This window comes from Pipistrellus hanaki (assembly GCF_964339955.1).
Source record: "Pipistrellus hanaki genome assembly, chromosome: 21".
In the NCBI taxonomy this organism is placed as follows: Eukaryota; Metazoa; Chordata; class Mammalia; order Chiroptera; family Vespertilionidae; genus Pipistrellus; species Pipistrellus hanaki.
The window spans coordinates 7,500,354-7,516,637 of NC_140523.1; the positions used below are offsets into that span (position 1 = coordinate 7,500,354).

Below are 16,284 nucleotides of genomic sequence, written 5' to 3' on the forward strand. Positions count from 1 at the left end.
GCTGGGACCGGCCTGTTCTCCCCGGTTCTCCCCCGTCCGGGCTGGACCGGCCTGTTCTCCCCGGTTCCCCCCCCCCCGTCCGGGCTGGACCGGCCTGTTCTCCCCGGTTCTCCCCCCGTCCGGGCTGGGACCGGCCTGTTCTCCCGGTTCTCCCCCTCCCGTCCGGGCTGGACCGGCCTGTTCTCCCCGGTTCCCCCCCCCCCCCCCCGTCCGGGCTGGACCGGCCTGTTCTCCCCGGTTCTCCCCCCCCCGTCCGGGCTGGGACCGGCCTGTTCTCCCGGTTCTCCCCCCGTCCGGGCTGGACCGGCCTGTTCTCCCCGGTTCTCCCCCGTCCGGGCTGGGACCGGCCTGTTCTCCCCGGTTCTCCCCCCGTCCGGGCTGGACCAGCCTGTTCTCCCCGGTTCTCCCCCCGTCCGGGCTGGACCGGCCTGTTCTCCCCGGTTCTCCCCCCGTCCGGGCTGGACCGGCCTGTTCTCCCCGGTTCTCCCCCGCCCCGTCCGGGCTGGGACCGGCCTGTTCTCCCCAGTTCTCCCCCCGTCCGGGCTGGGACCGGCCTGTTCTCCCCGGTTCTCCCCCCCCGTCCGGGCTGGACCAGCCTGTTCTCCCCGGTTCTCCCCCCGTCCGGGCTGGACCGGCCTGTTCTCCCCGGTTCTCCCCCGCCCCGTCCGGGCTGGACCGGCCTGTTCTCCCCGGTTCTCCCCCGCCCCGTCCGGGCTGGACCGGCCTGTTCTCCCCGGTTCTCCCCCCGTCCGGGCTGGACCGGCCTGTTCTCCCCGGTTCTCCCCCCCCCCCCGCCCCCCCCCCCCGGTCCGGGCTGGGGTGGGGCCGGCCTGGTTCTCCCCGGTGCCCTGGCCCGGCCGCTCAGGAAATGAGCTCGGAGCCCTCGGAGCGGCCGGGACCCCGCGGGCGATGAGGGCGGGCGGCCTGCACGTGAGGAATGACGGACGGACGGGCGGACGGACGGACGGGTGATGGACCGGGCACGGGGCAGATAACGGAGACGGGGCGAGGGCGGGGGCGTGCAGGGAGGGGAGGCATGGCTCACGCCCCCCCCCCCACCTCCTGGCTCTCCTCACCCCACGCTGAGCCCCAGGCCACCCCGACTCTCCCTCCGCTGGGAGGAGGCGCTGAGAGACACAGAGAGAGAGAACCATCGCTGGACCGGGAGCCATGGTACCTGCCCGGACCGGGACCCGAACCCTAGACCTTCCGGCTGACGGGCTCCACCCAAGTGGCCCTCCTCTTAGCAACAGCCCCCCGATGCCGCAGGGGAACCCCTCTCCCCGAGGGGACAGGCCGCCCACACCCTGCAGAAACAGAGAGCCTGGCCGCCGGGCCGGGCCGGGCAGGCGGGCGGAGGGGGCCGGGGACGCCAGCCCTGGGTACCTGCCACACGCCGGTGTCATCAGAAGGAGAGCCAGGCTGAGACAGAGCCCTGCCCCGGAGCAGGGAGCCTGCACCCCAAGAACTGAAAGCAGGGGGGCCCCCAGAGAGGTATCGGCGGTCCCCACGTTCCCTGAGCATCACTCACAGCAGCCGAGACACGGAGCCCCCCCAGGGCCCTCGGACAGAGGAGCGGCTGAGGACGGTGCAGACCGGGCTGCGGTGGAATATTATGCGGCCCTGAAAAAGGAGGAGAGCCTGGCCGAAACCGGTGCGGCTCAGCGGACGGAGCGCCGGCCTGCAGACTGAAGGGTCCCGGGTTCGATCCCGGTCAAGGGCATGTGCCTTGGTTGCGGGCACATCCCCAGTCGGGGGTGTGCAAGAGGCAGCTGACCGATGATTCTCTCTCATCGATGTTTCTAACTCTCTATTCCTCTCTCTTCCTCTCTGTAAAAAAATCAATAAAAATATATATTTTTTTTAAAAAAAAAGGAGGAGAGCCGGCCTTGACCATGAGCCCGACGGTGCCCACGCCCTGCAGCTCAGACAGACGGGCCCCACGTGATTCCAGCTCCAGGAGAGACGGAAAGCAGCCAGCCGCCAGGGGGCGGGGCACAGAGGCGGGGGCCAGGGCCGGGGCGGGGGAGGCAGGGGTTGGTGCTTGGAAAGGAAAAAGGCCCGTTTTGAGAAGGAGGGCGGCCTGGAGACTGAGCCCAGCCCCGGGCCTACAGCGGACGCTCACAAAGAGCCACGGGGACAGAGACCCCATCTACACGGAACAAAAGAGAGATACGCAAATCTGCCGCACCTCCGCGACGCCCACTCCGGCCAATCAGGCGTGCGCATGCAAATGAACCCAACAGAGATGGCGGGTCCATTTGCATTTGTGGGCACGGAGCGGCCAGGAGGGACATCATCGATGAGATGGAAACATCCATCCGCTGCCTCCTGCACGCCCCCCACCGGGGATGTGCCCGCAACCAAGGTCCATGCCCTTGGCCTGAATCGAACCCGGGACCTTTCAGTCTGCAGGCCGACGGACAGACACACAGACAGACACACAGGGAGCTCCCACAGACAGACACACGGACAGACACACGGAGAGTTACCACAGACAGCAGTGCCCGCTGGGCCCTGGGAGCCGCTGAACTGAGCTCTCAGCCCCCGACCACGCCTTCCCCAGCCACCCGCCCAGCTGGCCTCCTGACCGGGCCCCCGGAACCCACATCCTGTGGTCAGCAGTTCCTGGGTGAGCTCACTTCCCCTCCGCACCCTCCCGTGTCCCACGCCCTCAGCCATGACCTTCCCCGGGGCAGCCCAGGGCACCCTCTTATCTGCCTTACAGGTTCACGTATTTATTTTAAAAGCAAGTGTTGTTAAAGCCCTGGCTGGTGTGGCCCAGTGGGTAGAGCGCCGGCCTGCGGACCGAAGGGTCTCAGGTTCGAGCCCCATCGCGTCTCTGTTACCAATAAAAACATCTGTTTAAGGGCCCCAACAGGGACCTTCCTCTCAGGCGCCTGAGGCTTGGGTGTCCACACGCCTGGCACGGAGATCACACGTAGTCACGCACAGGGGGCGCAGACCTCACTACAGAGCGTGGAGCTCCGACTAGCCCGCAGCCACAGCGCCTCCTTGTGGCACCTGCCTCTGATTGCAGGTAAAAACGAGGGAAGGGAGAGTGATCAGTCCTGTATAGTAAAAGCCTAATATGCAAAGTGTCCGGTCGTCCATTCCAACCAATCAAAGCGCAACATGCTAATGAGACAGATGCTAAGGCCACTCAACCGCTCGCTATGACGTGCACTGACCACCAGGGGGCAGGCAGTCAACCGGTCGCCCAGTCGCTATGATGTGCACTGACCACCAGGGGTGGCAGATGCTCCGACCAGCAGGTTAGCTTGCTGCTGGGGTCCAGCCAATAGGAACTGAGCGAGACGAGCCAGACACGCCCTGGAGCCCTCCCTCGGTCCCCCACCGGGGATGTGCCCACAACCAATGTACATGCCCTTGACCAGAATCGAACCCGGGACCCTTCAGTCCGTAAGCCGACGCTGTATCCACTGAGCCAAACCAGTTTTGGCTCTTTTTAGTATTTTTAAAATATATACATTTTATTGATTTTTCACAGAGAGAATGAGAGAGGGAGAGTTAGAAACCTCGAGAGAGAAACATCGATCAGCTGCCTCCTGCACACCCCCCCCCATTGGGGATGTGCCCGCAACCAAGGTCCATGCCCTTAACCAGAATCGAACCCGGGACCCTTCAGTCCATAAGCCGACGCTCTATCCACTGAGCCAAACCGGTTTGGGCTCTTTTTCGTATTTTTAAAATATATGTATATTATTGATTTTTCACAGAGAGGAAGAGAGAGGGACAGAGAGCTAGAAACATCGATGAGAGAGAAACATCGACCAGCTGCCTCCTGCACGCCCCCCACCGGGGATGTGCCCGCAACCAAGGTACATGCCCTTGACCGGAATCGAACCCGGGACCTTTCAGTCCGCAGACCGACGCTCTACCACTGAGCCACACCGGCTTCGGCCGTGAGCCAATTCCTGAAAGAAGCCGGAGTGGAGGGTCCCGGGGTCCCGCGGGGGGACGGGGGCGTGGGGAGCCACGGATGGGGGTCGGGGGTCGGGGGTCGGGAGGCGCCCACCTGTCATGGAGTTCTCCGAGGTGCACAGCTGCTCCCGCAGCTTCTCCACGTCGTCGGGGTGCACCTGCTCGTACAGCGTGCTGCCGAACCACTCGGACTGCGGCTGGTTCAGCACGGGCGTCACCGAGTCCGACACGTAGATCACCCGGCCCGTCTCCGCCGCCACCACGAACAGGAACCCGTCCGCCGCCTCCAGGATGAGGTGCTTCAGCTCCTAGGGGGGGGGGGGGGGCGGTCAGCGGAGAGCAGACCCCACGTCCCACCCCACCCCGCCCCAGCTCCGTTTTCCCCTTTTCTTTCTTTTCTTTCCCTTTTCTTTCTTTTCTTTTTTTCTTTCTTTTTTTTTAAAAAAAAATATATTTTATTGATTTTTCACAGAGAGGAAGAGAGAGGGATAGAGAGCTAGAAACATCGATGAGAGAGAATCATCGACCAGCTGCCTCCTGCACACCCCCTACTGGGGATGTGCCCGCAACCAAGGTCCATGCCCTTGCCCGGAATCGAACCTGGGACCTTTCAGTCCGCAGGCCGACGCTCTATCCACTGAGCCACACCGGTTTCGGCTCTTTTCTTTCTTTTTCATGCATCTGTCACACGGAATCATGAATCGGCTGCTCCTGCTGGAGGTTGAGCCCACCACCCAGGCCTGTGCCCTAATTGGAATGGAATCCAGGACCCCTTCCTTCAGTCTGCAGGCTGACGCTCTATCCACTGAGCCACCCCAGCCAGGGCTCCCTCCATCCTTACCATGGTTTCCCCCGAGTGTTCTTTCTGCCTAATCTCATCCTAAAAACCAAAGTTTCACTCCCAGATCCTCAAGGCGTCCTTCATCTTATTTTTGACACTGACTTAAAAAGAGGAGGTCAGACCAGTGGTCGGCAAACTCATTCATCCACAGAGCCAAATATCAACAGCACAACGACTGAACTTTCTCTGGGGAGCCACATTCTTTAAACTTAAACTTAAACTTCTTCTAACGCCACGGCTTCAACACAGACTCGCCCAGGCCGTGGTGTTTTGTGGAAGAGCCACAGTTTGCCAACCCCTGTCCTGATTCACAGTGGTCGATGCTCAACCACGGAGCCAGGCCCGCCTGGCCAATTAAGTTTTCTTACTGGCCACCTCCAACATCTTCTCAGAATTTTGTGATGTCCACCTAGTTTTTATAAACTTTGATAATTTTTAAAAGAATTTATTGGGGTTTTTGTTTTTTGTTTTTTGTTTCTTGCCGAAACCGGTGTGGCTCAGTGAATAGAGCATCGTCCTGTGGACTGAAGGGTCCCGGGTTCGATTCCGGTCAAGGGCATGGACCTCGGTTGCAGGTACATCCCCAGTAGGAGGTGTGCAGGAGGCAGCTGATAGACGTTTCTCTCTCATCGATGTTTCTAGCTCTCTATCCCTCTCCCTTCCTCTCTGTGAGAAATCAATAAAATATATTTAAAAAATATATTTGTGCCGGGACCGGTTTGGCTCGGTGGATAGAGCGTCGGCCTGCGGACTGAAAGGTCCCAGGTTCGATTCCGGGCAAGGGCATGTACCTTGGTTGCGGGCACATCCCCAGTAGGAGGTGTGCAGGAGGCAGCTGATCAACGTTTCTCTCTCATCGATGTTTCTAGCTCTCTATCCCTCTCCCTTCCTCTCTGTGAGAGACCAATAAAATATATTTTTAAAATATATTTGTACTAGAGGCCCGGTGCACAAAATTCATGCATGGGGGGGAACCCCTCAGGGGATATCGGACTGCCGGTGTAGGCCCAATCCTGGGGATAGAGCCTAAACCTGCAGTTGGACATCCCTCTCACAATCCGGAACCACTGGCTCCTAACTGCTCACCTGCCTGCCTGCCTGCCTGATCACCCCTAACTGCCGCCCCCATCAGCCTGGTCGCCCCCAACTGTCCCCCCCTCCCCACCGCGGGCCTGCTGTATGGTTGTTACTGTTACTGTGTCCTGGATAATTTGCCTGATCCTCTATGATTCGTATAGATTGATTGCAGAGAGGAAGGGAGGGAGGGGGAGGGAGAGGAACGTCCATGATGAGAGAGCATCACGGATCAGCTGCCTCCTGCACGCCCCCCACTGGGGATCGAGCCCGCACCCCGGGCCTGTGCCCTTGACCGGGAATTGAACCGTGACCTCTTGGTTCATAGGTCAACACTCAACCACTGAGCCTCGACAGCCGGGCCAAGATCACCTTGTGTAGCCGAAACCAGTGTGGCTCAGTGGATAGAGCGTCGGTCTGCGGACTGAAGGGTCCCGGGATCGATTCTGGGAAAGGGTGTGTGCCTTGGTTGCGGGCACATCCCCAGTAGGGAGTGTGCAGCAGGCAGCTGATCGATGTTTCTCTCTCATCGATGTTTCTAACTCTATCCCTCTCTCTTCCTCTCTGTAAAAAAATCAATTAAATTGCCAAGACCGGTTTGGCTCAGTGGATAGAGCGTCGGCCTGGGGACTGAAAGGTCCCAGGTTCGATTCCAGTCAAGGGCATGGACCTTGGTTGCGGGCACATCCCCGGTAGGGGGTGTGCAAGAGGCAGCTCATCGATGATTCTCTCTCATTGGTGTTTCTAACTCTCTATCCCTCTCTCTTCCTCTCTGTAAAATATCAATAAAATATTTTTTTTAATCAATAAAATATATATTTTTTTAAAAAGTAAAATTTAAAAAAAGAAAGGAGAGAGAGAGAGAGGGAGAGCATCATGGATCGGCTGCCTCCTGCACGCCCCCCACTGGGGATGGAGCCTGCAACCTGGGCCTGTGCCCTTGACTGGGAATCGAACCCTAACCTCTTGGCTCGTAGGTCGGCCCTCAACCACTGAGCCACACCAGCCGGACCAAGATGACACCTTCTATAGGACTCTCTCCACCACAGATGAAGGGCCCGCTGTCCAGCGTCGGTCCCCAGGGACTAGAACCCGTGGCTCAGCTGGGGAGGGGCCCGAGGGGCTTCCTGAGGGTCCCCGGGCCCGTGACGGGGTCGGACTCCGACACCCCCGCCTGGGAGCCCGGGGCGGAAGTGGGCTTGGGAGGGAAGGGTTAGTGGGTGCGTCCCGGACGCCGGCAGAACCCACAGGATGGGGTCAGCATCTTCATTCCCAGCTGCGGGCGCACCCCGCCAGGAAGGACGGGGGAGGCGGCCGGGGTGCCTGGGAAAGGAGACTTCCTGCTGCGGTGGGGAGGAGGCTGGGCTCGGCCGCCATCAGGCTCCCGGCCCCCCCCCCCCCCGGCCCGCGTGCTGCCGCCCGTGGGGAGGTCTCCGGGGACAGAGCCTCAGGCTCAGACGCCCCCCTCCCCTCTCCTCCTCCCCTTTCCCGTCTCCTGGGCCAGTGCCCACGACCACGGGGCCCCGCCTGCATGGGAATCAGAACTGCCTTTGACCCCGGCCGGTGTGGCTCAGTGGGTAGAGCGTCAGCCCGCAGACTGAAGGGTCCCGGGTTCGATTCCGGTCAAGGCCACCACATGCAGGGGTTGTGGGCTCCATCCCCAGTGGGGGGCGTGCAGGAGGCAGCCGATCCGTGACCCATCGTGGATGTTTCTCTCTCTCTCCCTCTCCCTCTCCCTCCCTCTCTAAAATCAATAAAAACCCATTTTAAAAGAAAGAGCCCTAGCCAGTGTGGCCCAGTGGATAGAGCATCACCCTGCGGACTGAAGGGTCCCAGGTTCGATTCCGGTCCAGGGCACAGGCCCGGGTGGTGGGCTCCATCCCCAGAGTGGGGCGTGCAGGAGGCAGCCGGTCCGTGATTCTCTCTCCTCATGGACGTTTCTCTCCCTCTCTCCTTCTCTCTCTCTGACATCCATATAATTTTTTTTTTTTAAAAAAAAGGCCCAGAGGAGCGGAAACCGGTTTGGCTCAGTGGACAGAGCGTCGCCTGCGGATTGAAGGGTCCGGGGTTTGATTCCCGTCAAGGGCATGTACCTTGGTTGCGGGCACATCCCCAGTAAGGGGCGTGCAGGAGGCAACTGATCGATGATTCTCTCTAATCGATGTTTCTAACTCTCTATTCCTCTCCCTTCCTCTCTGTAAAAAATCAATGAAATATATTTTTTAAAAAGAAAGAGCCCTATCTAGTGTGGCCCAGTGGATAGAGCATCACCCTGTGGATTGAATGGTCTTGGGTTCGATTCCAGTCCAGGGCACAGGCCCGAGTGGTGGGCTCCATCCCCAGAGTGGGGCGTGCAGGAGGCAGCCGGTCCGTGATTCTCTCTCATCGTGGACGTTTCTCTCTCTCTCCCTCTCTCTCTCTCTCTGACATCCATATAAATTTTTTTTTTTTAAGGCCCAGAGGAGCTGAAACCGGTGTGGCTCAGTGGATAGAGCACCACCCTTCGGACTGTAGGGTCCTGGGTTCAATTCCGGTCAAGGGCATGCACCTTGGTTGCGGGCACATCCCCAGGAGGGGGCGTGCAGGAGGCAGCTGATCGATGACTCTCTCTCATTGGTGTTTCTTACTCTCTATCTCTCTGTCTTCCTCTCTGTAAAAAAATAAATAAAATATATATTTAGATAAATAAACAAAATAAAAAGGCCCAGAGGAGCCATGCAGAGGACCCCAGCGGGACCCCCAGCCCCTGAAGGGGCCGTCCGGGTGCAGAGCGAGGACGGAATGTGCCCTCTGGCCGTCCTCCCTCCGCCCTGACCCCGCGGCCCGGAGGGAGCTCAGCCCGGGACCCGCAGGCGGGCACCTGCTCGGTGAGGAAGGAGGGCTTGTAGGCGCCGTCGGTGGACTTGTTGCCGGTGCCGCGCATGGACTTCATGTGGGACACGGCCATGCGCAGGATGGTCAGCTTGTCCGGCTTGCGGGCCAGTGCGCTGCAGGTGGGCACCATGTCCGACAGCTCCGTGATGTACTGCGTCATCTTGTTCCGCCGCCGCCGCTCGATCTCACTGTGGTTCTCTCTTCCCAGCAGGAAGCAGGCGCGGGGCGGGGGAGAGAGAAGCGTCAGACCGGGCGCGGGTGCCAGGCAACGGGAGGGAGAGGCATCAGACCTGGCGTAGTTGCCAGGCAACAGGGGGAGGGAGAAGCGTCAGACCTGGCGTGGTTGCCAGGCAACAGGAGGGAGGGAGAAGCATCAGACCTGGTGCAGTTGCCAGGCAACAGGGGAGAGTGATTGTCTCAGACCTGGCGTGGTTGCCAGGCAACAGGAGGGAGAAGCATCAGACCCGGGCAGTTGCCAGGCAACGGGAGGGAGGGAGAAGCATCAGACCTGGTGCGGTTGCCAGGCAACAGGAGTGCGTGAGAAGCGTCAGACCTGGCGTGGTTGCCAGGCAACAGGAGGCACAGCGGAGGGACCGGGCAGCGGAGATGGTCCCTGAACACTCACTGGGCACAGTGGCTCCCCGACGCCCGAGAGCTTTGTGGGGGCTTCTGGGGGGAGGGGGGCTCAGGCTTCCTGATGCCCCAGCGAGCTTTGTTGGGGTCTCTGCGGGGAACAGGCTCTCTGACACCTGAGCGAGCTTTGTGGGGATCCCTGGGGGGCAGGGTTGCCCGGCAACAGGAGGCTCATCTAAATACCCAGAAATCCTGACATGTGGCCACCAACCCAGGGACTTTGCAGGAGCTTGAAGCATTCAGACACTGTCCCGGCAGCCGGCGTGGCTCAGGGCTTAGCATCGGCCTAGGAACCCGGAGGTCACGGGTTCGATTCCCGGTCAGGGCACATGCCGGTTGTGGGCTTGATCCCCAGTGCGAGGCATGTAGGAGGCAGCTGATCCGTGATTCTCTCCCACCATGGATCTCTCTCTCTCTCTCCTGTCCTCTCTGAAATCAATTTAAAAAAATAAAAAATTCCCCGAAACCGGTGTGGCTCAGTGGATAGAGCGTCGGCCTGCGGACTGAAGGGTCCCGAGTTCGATTCCGGTCAAGGGCATGGACCTTGGTTGCGGGCACATCCCCAGTGGGGGGTGTGCAGGAGGCAGCTGATGGATGATTCTCTCATCCCTGTTTCTAACTCTATCCCTCTCTCTTCCTCTCTGTAAAAAATCAATAAAATATATTTTTAAAATAATAATAAAATAAAAATTAAAATCTTCGGGGGAGGGTTAACAAAAGAAAAGCCCCTTGAACGCGGACAGTCCCGGCTTCAGAAAAGCCCCCAGAGGGGCTGGTGTGTCACTGAGCGTCCGGGCGGGGCCGGGGCGGCTGCTGCCCACTTCCTGTCGGGGCCTTGGGACAGGGGCAGTGGCTCCGTCCGGGTCGGGGTCGGGGTCGGGGGTCAGCCAGGGACAGAGGCTCCGTTGGGGTCAGGGGTCAGCCAGGGGCAGAGGCTCCGTTGGGGTCAGGGGTCAGCCAGGGGCAGAGGCTCCGTCGGGGTCGGGCGCACAGGAGGCGGGGCCCAGGCCCTCTCACCGCGGACGCCCCTCCCCGCCCCCCCCCTCCCCTCCCTCTCTGATGACAAACGTGTCTCTAAGGAAGGCGGTTCCGTCCGGCGCCCGGGAGGCTGGCGGCCCCGGACACTCACCTGGAGAACTTGCTGGGGCCCTCGCCGTCCTCGTCGTCAAAGTCCATCCTGCAAGGCCAGAGGTCACGGGAGAGCCAGGTCACGGGTGTGCAAGGTCATGGTGAGCAAGGTCACAAGTGAGCCAGGTCACAGGTGAGCAAGGTCACGGGTGAGCCAGGTCAAGAGCGAGCAAGGTCAATGTGTGCAAGGTCAAGGTGAGCAAGGTCAAAGGTGAGCAAGGTCATGGTGAGCAAGGTCACGAGTGAGCAAGGTCACAGGTGAGCAAGGTCACGGGTGTGCAAGGTCACAGGAGAGCAAGGTCAAAGGTGAGCAAGGTCACGGGTGAGCAGTCATGGGTGAGCAAGGTCATGGTGAGCAAGGTCACAGGTGAGCCAGGTCACGGGTGAGCCAGGTCAATGTGTGCAAGGTCAAGGTGAGCAAGGTCAAAGGTGAGCAAGGTCACGAGTGAGCAAGGTCACAGGTGAGCAAGGTCAAAGGTGAGCAAAGTCACGGGTGAGCGGTCAGGGGTGAGCAAGGTCATGGGTAAGCAAGGTCATGGGTGAGCAAGGTCACGGGTGAGCCACGTCACGGGCGAGCAAGGTCAATGTGTGCAAGGTCACAGGTGAGCAAGGTCAGGGGTGAGCAAGGTCACGGGTGAGCAAGGTCATGGGTTCCCAGAGTCATGGGTGAGCATGGTCACATGTGAGCAAGGTCACGGGCGTACAAGGTCAAAGGTTTGCAAGGTCACAGGTGAGCCAGGTCACGGGTGGAGAACCAGGCTCTCTCCCTGACCCTCACACAGGTTCCAGACAAGAAAAGGTCAAACGAAAGGTCACACAAGGCAGGGCCCTCTCCCAGCCTGGCTGCCAGTCACCGCTGGGTCCCGCACAGCCCAGCAGTGGAGCCGCAGCGCCACCTGGTGTCCATCCCGGGAACTGTCACTCACATTTCAGGGTTGGGCGGGGGGGGGGGGGGGGGGGGGGGGGGGGGGGATCTGAGGGCCAGCACTGGGGCCAAAGCTCAGGCGGGTGTGGGAGGCAGTTATCTTTAAAATGCCTTTGAGCTCTCCCTGGCTGGCGTGGCTCAGTGGAGAGAGCGCCGGCCTGCGAGCCAAAGAGTCCCAGGTTCGAATCCCGGTCAGGGCACAGGCCCAGGTTGTGGGCTTGATCCCCAGAGGGGGGCGTGCAGGAGGCAGCCGATCCATGATTCTCTCTCATCACAGATGTTTCTCTCTCTCCCTCTTCCTTCCTCGCTGACATCAATAACTATATTTTAACAATAAAAAACGAAATAAAATGGCCCTGCAGTTGGCCAGCCTGCCTGCTGGCTGAACTCCTGGTTGAGGGAACAATTTGCATATTAGCCTTTTTTTAAAAAAAAATATATATATATTGTTGATTTTTTTACAGAGAGGAAGAGAGAGGGACAGAGAGTTAGAAACCTCGATGAGAGAGAATCATCGATCAGCTGCCTCCTCCACAGCCCCTACTGGGGATGTGCCCGCAACCAAGGTACATGCCTTTGACCAGGAATCGAACCCAGGACTCTTCAGTCTGCAGGCAGATGCTCTATCCCAGCGTTTTTCAACCGCTGTTGATGTTGCCTGGTGTGCCGTAGGTCCAGACAAGACAAGAATTTTATAATTTTTCACTATTTTGTTTACTTAATATTTCATAATAAAGTAATTATAAAATACTTTCTTTGTGTTTATTTGATTCCTATTCAAGAGAATTACTTTATATATAGTCAATATAGGCACAGAGTTAAATTTTTTAACATTTTCTAATGGTGGTGTGCCTCGTGATTTTTTTCATGAAACAAGTGTGCCTTTGCCCAAAAAAGGTTGAAAAACACTGCTCTATCCTTTGAGCCAAACCGGTTTCGGCCTTGCCTATTAGCCTTTTATTCTATAGGATAGACACTGAGTGGCCAGATGATCACGCGTTCAGAGATCACCATAGTCTGACCACTCTGTGTATGTTCTTCAGAGAAAGGATGAGAGAGGGAGAGAGAGAAACATCCACGGTGAGAGAAAATCATAGAACGGCTGCCTCCTGCACGCCCCGCACTGGGGATGGAGCCCGCCACCCGGGCCTGTGTCCTGACCGGGAATCGAACCCTGACCTCCTGGTTCGGAGGTCGACGCTCAGCTGCCCCAGCGGCTGGAGCTCAGGGTGACAGGGGGCGGGGTTGAGGGGAGGGGAGTCCCTCCCTGGGAGCTCAGAGGAGGCCCAGTGCCCGGACTCGGGGGGCGGGGGGAGAAAGAGGGGGCGCTTACCCGGATCGCCGCTTCCCTCCGCGGGCCGGCACGGCCCCCGCCATCCGCACCTGTCCGGCGGCCGCCATGGGCGCCACGGGCAGCGTCACCGACCCCGGCAGGTCCGAGGCCATCTCTGCAAAGCAGCGGAGAGACAAGAGGTCCTGTCAGTGCCAGGAGAGCAAGAGGGGGGCCCCCAGGGCCCCAGAGGCACCCCCAGAGGCCAGGCCCCGAGGGCCTGGGTCAGGGGCTGCCCTGACCGTGTCCCCCAAGCGGGGCACGAGGGCATGGAGTGCAGGCCGTGCAAACAGCAGCCCGGCTGGTGGTGTTGCTCAGTGGTTAGAGCGTGGCCCTAGGAACCAGGAGGTCAGGGTTCGATTCCCTCCCGGCCAAGGGCACGTGCCAGTGTTGTGGGCCCGGTCCCCAGTGGGGGGCGTGCAGGAGGCAGCCGATCCGTGATTCTCTCTCATCCTGGATGTTTTGGGGGTTTTGGGTTTTTGGGTTTTTTTTTTTTTTATATGTTTTTATTGATTTCAGAGAGGAAGGGAGAGGGAGAGAGAAACATGAGTGATGAGAGAGTCATGGATCAGCTGCCTCCTGCACGTCCCCCTCTGAGGATGAAGCCCACAGCCGGGGCCTGTGTCCTGATGGGGAATCGAACCCGGGACCCTTCCGTCCACAAGCCGATGCTCTCTCCACTGAGCCACACCGGCCGGGGTCCTCATTGACGTTTCTCTCTCTCTCTCTCCTCTTCTCCCTTCCTCTCTGAATTCAATAACAATATATATATTTTTATACATATATATTTATATATATAATATTATATATATATATAAATTTATATTATATATAAATTTATAAATATATATTTAATATATAGTTTATATATTAAATATATATAAATATATATTTAATATATAAATATATATATATATATTTAAATATATTTTGTGGATTTTAGAGAGGAAGGAGAGGAAGAGAGAGAAACAACCAGGATGAGAGAGGATCACGGATCAGCTGCCTCCTGCCCGCCCCACACGGGAGGATGGAGCCCACAACCTGGGCCTGTGCCCTTGACTGGAATCGAACCCGGGACCCTTCCGTCCCTAGGCCAACCATCCAGGGCAAATTTTTATTTATTTATTTTTTTTTTAAGAGGTAATAGAGCTGAGCAGCTTCCCGAGAGGCACAGCCCCGGGTCCCCGGGTCCCCAGGAGGCAGGTGAGACACAGGGAGGCCCCGGACATGGGAGAGCCACGCCCGGTACCCACGACGGGAAACTCCGACGGGCAGACCCGCCGGGAGGCCGCACCTCGTCCTCCGCAGAGTCCCCCCCGGGTGCGTGTGACCGCGCAGACAGGCTGGCCCGGCCCTCCGTGTGGACTCAGAGCCCCCACCAGAGCCCCCAGGGCCCTGCCTTCACAGGAGCTGGCGGCAACAGCGCCGCCACCAGGCAGCTTCCGGAATGACTACTAATTTATTTATTTACTTATTTTAATATTTTATTGATTTTTCCACAGAGAGGAAGGGAGAGGGAGAGAGAGCTAGAAATGTCGATGAGAGAGAATCATTGATCAGCTGCCTCTTGCACACCCCCCACTGGGGATGTGCCCGCAGCCAATGTACATGCCCATGCCCTTGACCGGAATCGAACCCGGGACCTTTCAGTCCGCAGACCGACGCTCTATCCACTGAGCCACACCGGTTTCGGCCAGAATGACTACGAATTTAAACAAGAGGGTTTGGCACGAGCAGAAGCACCTGTGCTGTGTGCCATCACCTTAGATATCTCTGCCGGTACTGTTTCCCCGAAAATAAGACCCATTTACAGGTTTCCTTCTGAGTGAAATATAAGGCATCCCCCCGAAAATAAGGCCCCCCCCCCAGGCTATATATGAGAGATTCGGCCCACTGATTCTGAAAGAAATGGAGTCACAAGAAATTCACCAGGAAGTTCAGGAGTTGGATTGTTATGATGATGTTCCAGAAGATGATGACATGATTGTCACTGAATAAATGAGTAAATTCTTGATACTGTAGGATTCACAGTGTGTCTGGTTTGTGTTGACAGCGATCGTACTGCCGTACAGGTAATAAATTCCCTTTATGTTCATTTAACAATAAATGTGTGCCGTATCCTTCTTCATGGAAAAATAAGACATCCCCTGAAAATAAGACCTAGCGCATCTTTGGGAGCAAAAATTAATAGAAGACACTGTCTTATTTTCGGGGAAACAGGGTACATACATACACACACACACACACACACACACACACTTCTACATATATACCTATACATGTACACATATATACACATATATGTACACACATTGCATATGCATATACATATACATATACATATACATATACATATACATATACATATACATATACATATACATATACACATACACATACACATACACATATACATATACATATACATATACATATACATATACATATACATACATATACACACACATGAGTAGCCAGATTACTATGCGTTCAGAGATCATCATCCTCTGGCCACTCCGTATGTATGTATTTTTTTATTTTAAGGCTGTCAGAGAGGAAGGGAAAGGGAGAGAGAGAGAGAGAGAGGGAGAGAGAGAGAGAGAGAGAGGGGAAAGAGAGAGAGAGAGAGAGAGGGAGAGAAGAGAGAGGGAGAGACAGAGACATCCACGATGAGACACAATCACGGATCGGCTGCCTCCTGCACGCCCCCCACTGGGGATCAGACCCAAAACCTCGGCCTGTGCCCTGACGGGGACTCGAACCCGTGACCTCCCGGCTCCTAGGTCGCCGCTCCAGCCCTGAGCCATGCCGGCGGGGCCTGAGCATCTTCTGGATTCAGCCCTGACATCCCTGTCCCTGGCCATGCCCTCCCCCTCCCACCCCCCCCAGGCCAGGGCCCCGGTGCCCACGCCCCTGTACCTGCCCGTCCGCTCTGAATGAACGGAGGTCCCGGGGAGAGGGCAGGGCCTGGGCCACCGAGCGGCTCCGGGCCTCCCGGGGGGGCGGGGGGAGATGATGTCACAGCCACGAGGGAGGAAGTCACCAGCCTGGTCACCTGACCCTCCCACGTCCACGGAATCTGCTCAGGGCAGAGCAACCCGGAGGAGGGGGAGGAGGAGGGGGAGGGGGAGGGGGGGGGGGGAGGGGGAGGGGGAGGAGGGGGAGGGGGAGGAGGGGAAGGGGAGGAGGGGGAGGGGGACGGGAGGGAGAGGAGGGGGAGGGAAAATATGGCTGGGCTGTGCCCATCAGATCCGCCCTATGAGGTGCTGGATCTCCTGGAGGCAGGGGCTTGGAGACAAGGGGGGCCGTACCCTCCTCCCTCTGAAGCCGGGGGCGAGGGCTGCCTCAGCACTATCTAAGCTCCAGATAAGAAATGGGGCTGTGCCCGGCCGGTGTGGCTCAGTGGGTAGAGCGCCTGCCTGCGGAGTGAAGGGGTCCCGGGTTCGAGTCCTGCCAAGTGCAGGTGCCCAGGTGGCGGGCTGGGTCCCCAGGGTGGGGGGCTGTGCAGGAGGCCGCCGATCCATGATTCCCTCC

The 16,284-nt window shown here is 58.1% G+C and overlaps 1 protein-coding gene across 2 annotated transcripts in view; it reads right to left on the reverse strand.

The window, feature by feature from the left end:
• Positions 1-12,868, reverse strand: part of ARNT2 (aryl hydrocarbon receptor nuclear translocator 2) — a 51,808-nt gene extending 38,940 nt beyond the window's left edge. Inside the window, exons 1-4 of one of the 2 annotated variants that reach the window (XM_084869118.1) lie at positions 12,754-12,868; positions 10,497-10,544; positions 8,721-8,922; positions 4,040-4,253 (exon numbers count right to left, since the gene is read on the reverse strand). In XM_084869118.1, the coding sequence (XP_084725244.1) occupies positions 4,040-4,253; positions 8,721-8,922; positions 10,497-10,544; positions 12,754-12,866 (577 nt within the window). In that variant the 5' untranslated portion in view covers positions 12,867-12,868. Of the gene's footprint in view, positions 1-4,039; positions 4,254-8,720; positions 8,935-10,496; positions 10,545-12,753 lie in introns of both variants that reach the window. The other variant, XM_084869117.1, reaches the window with a different exon arrangement.
• Positions 12,869-16,284: the final 3,416 nt, after the last annotated feature.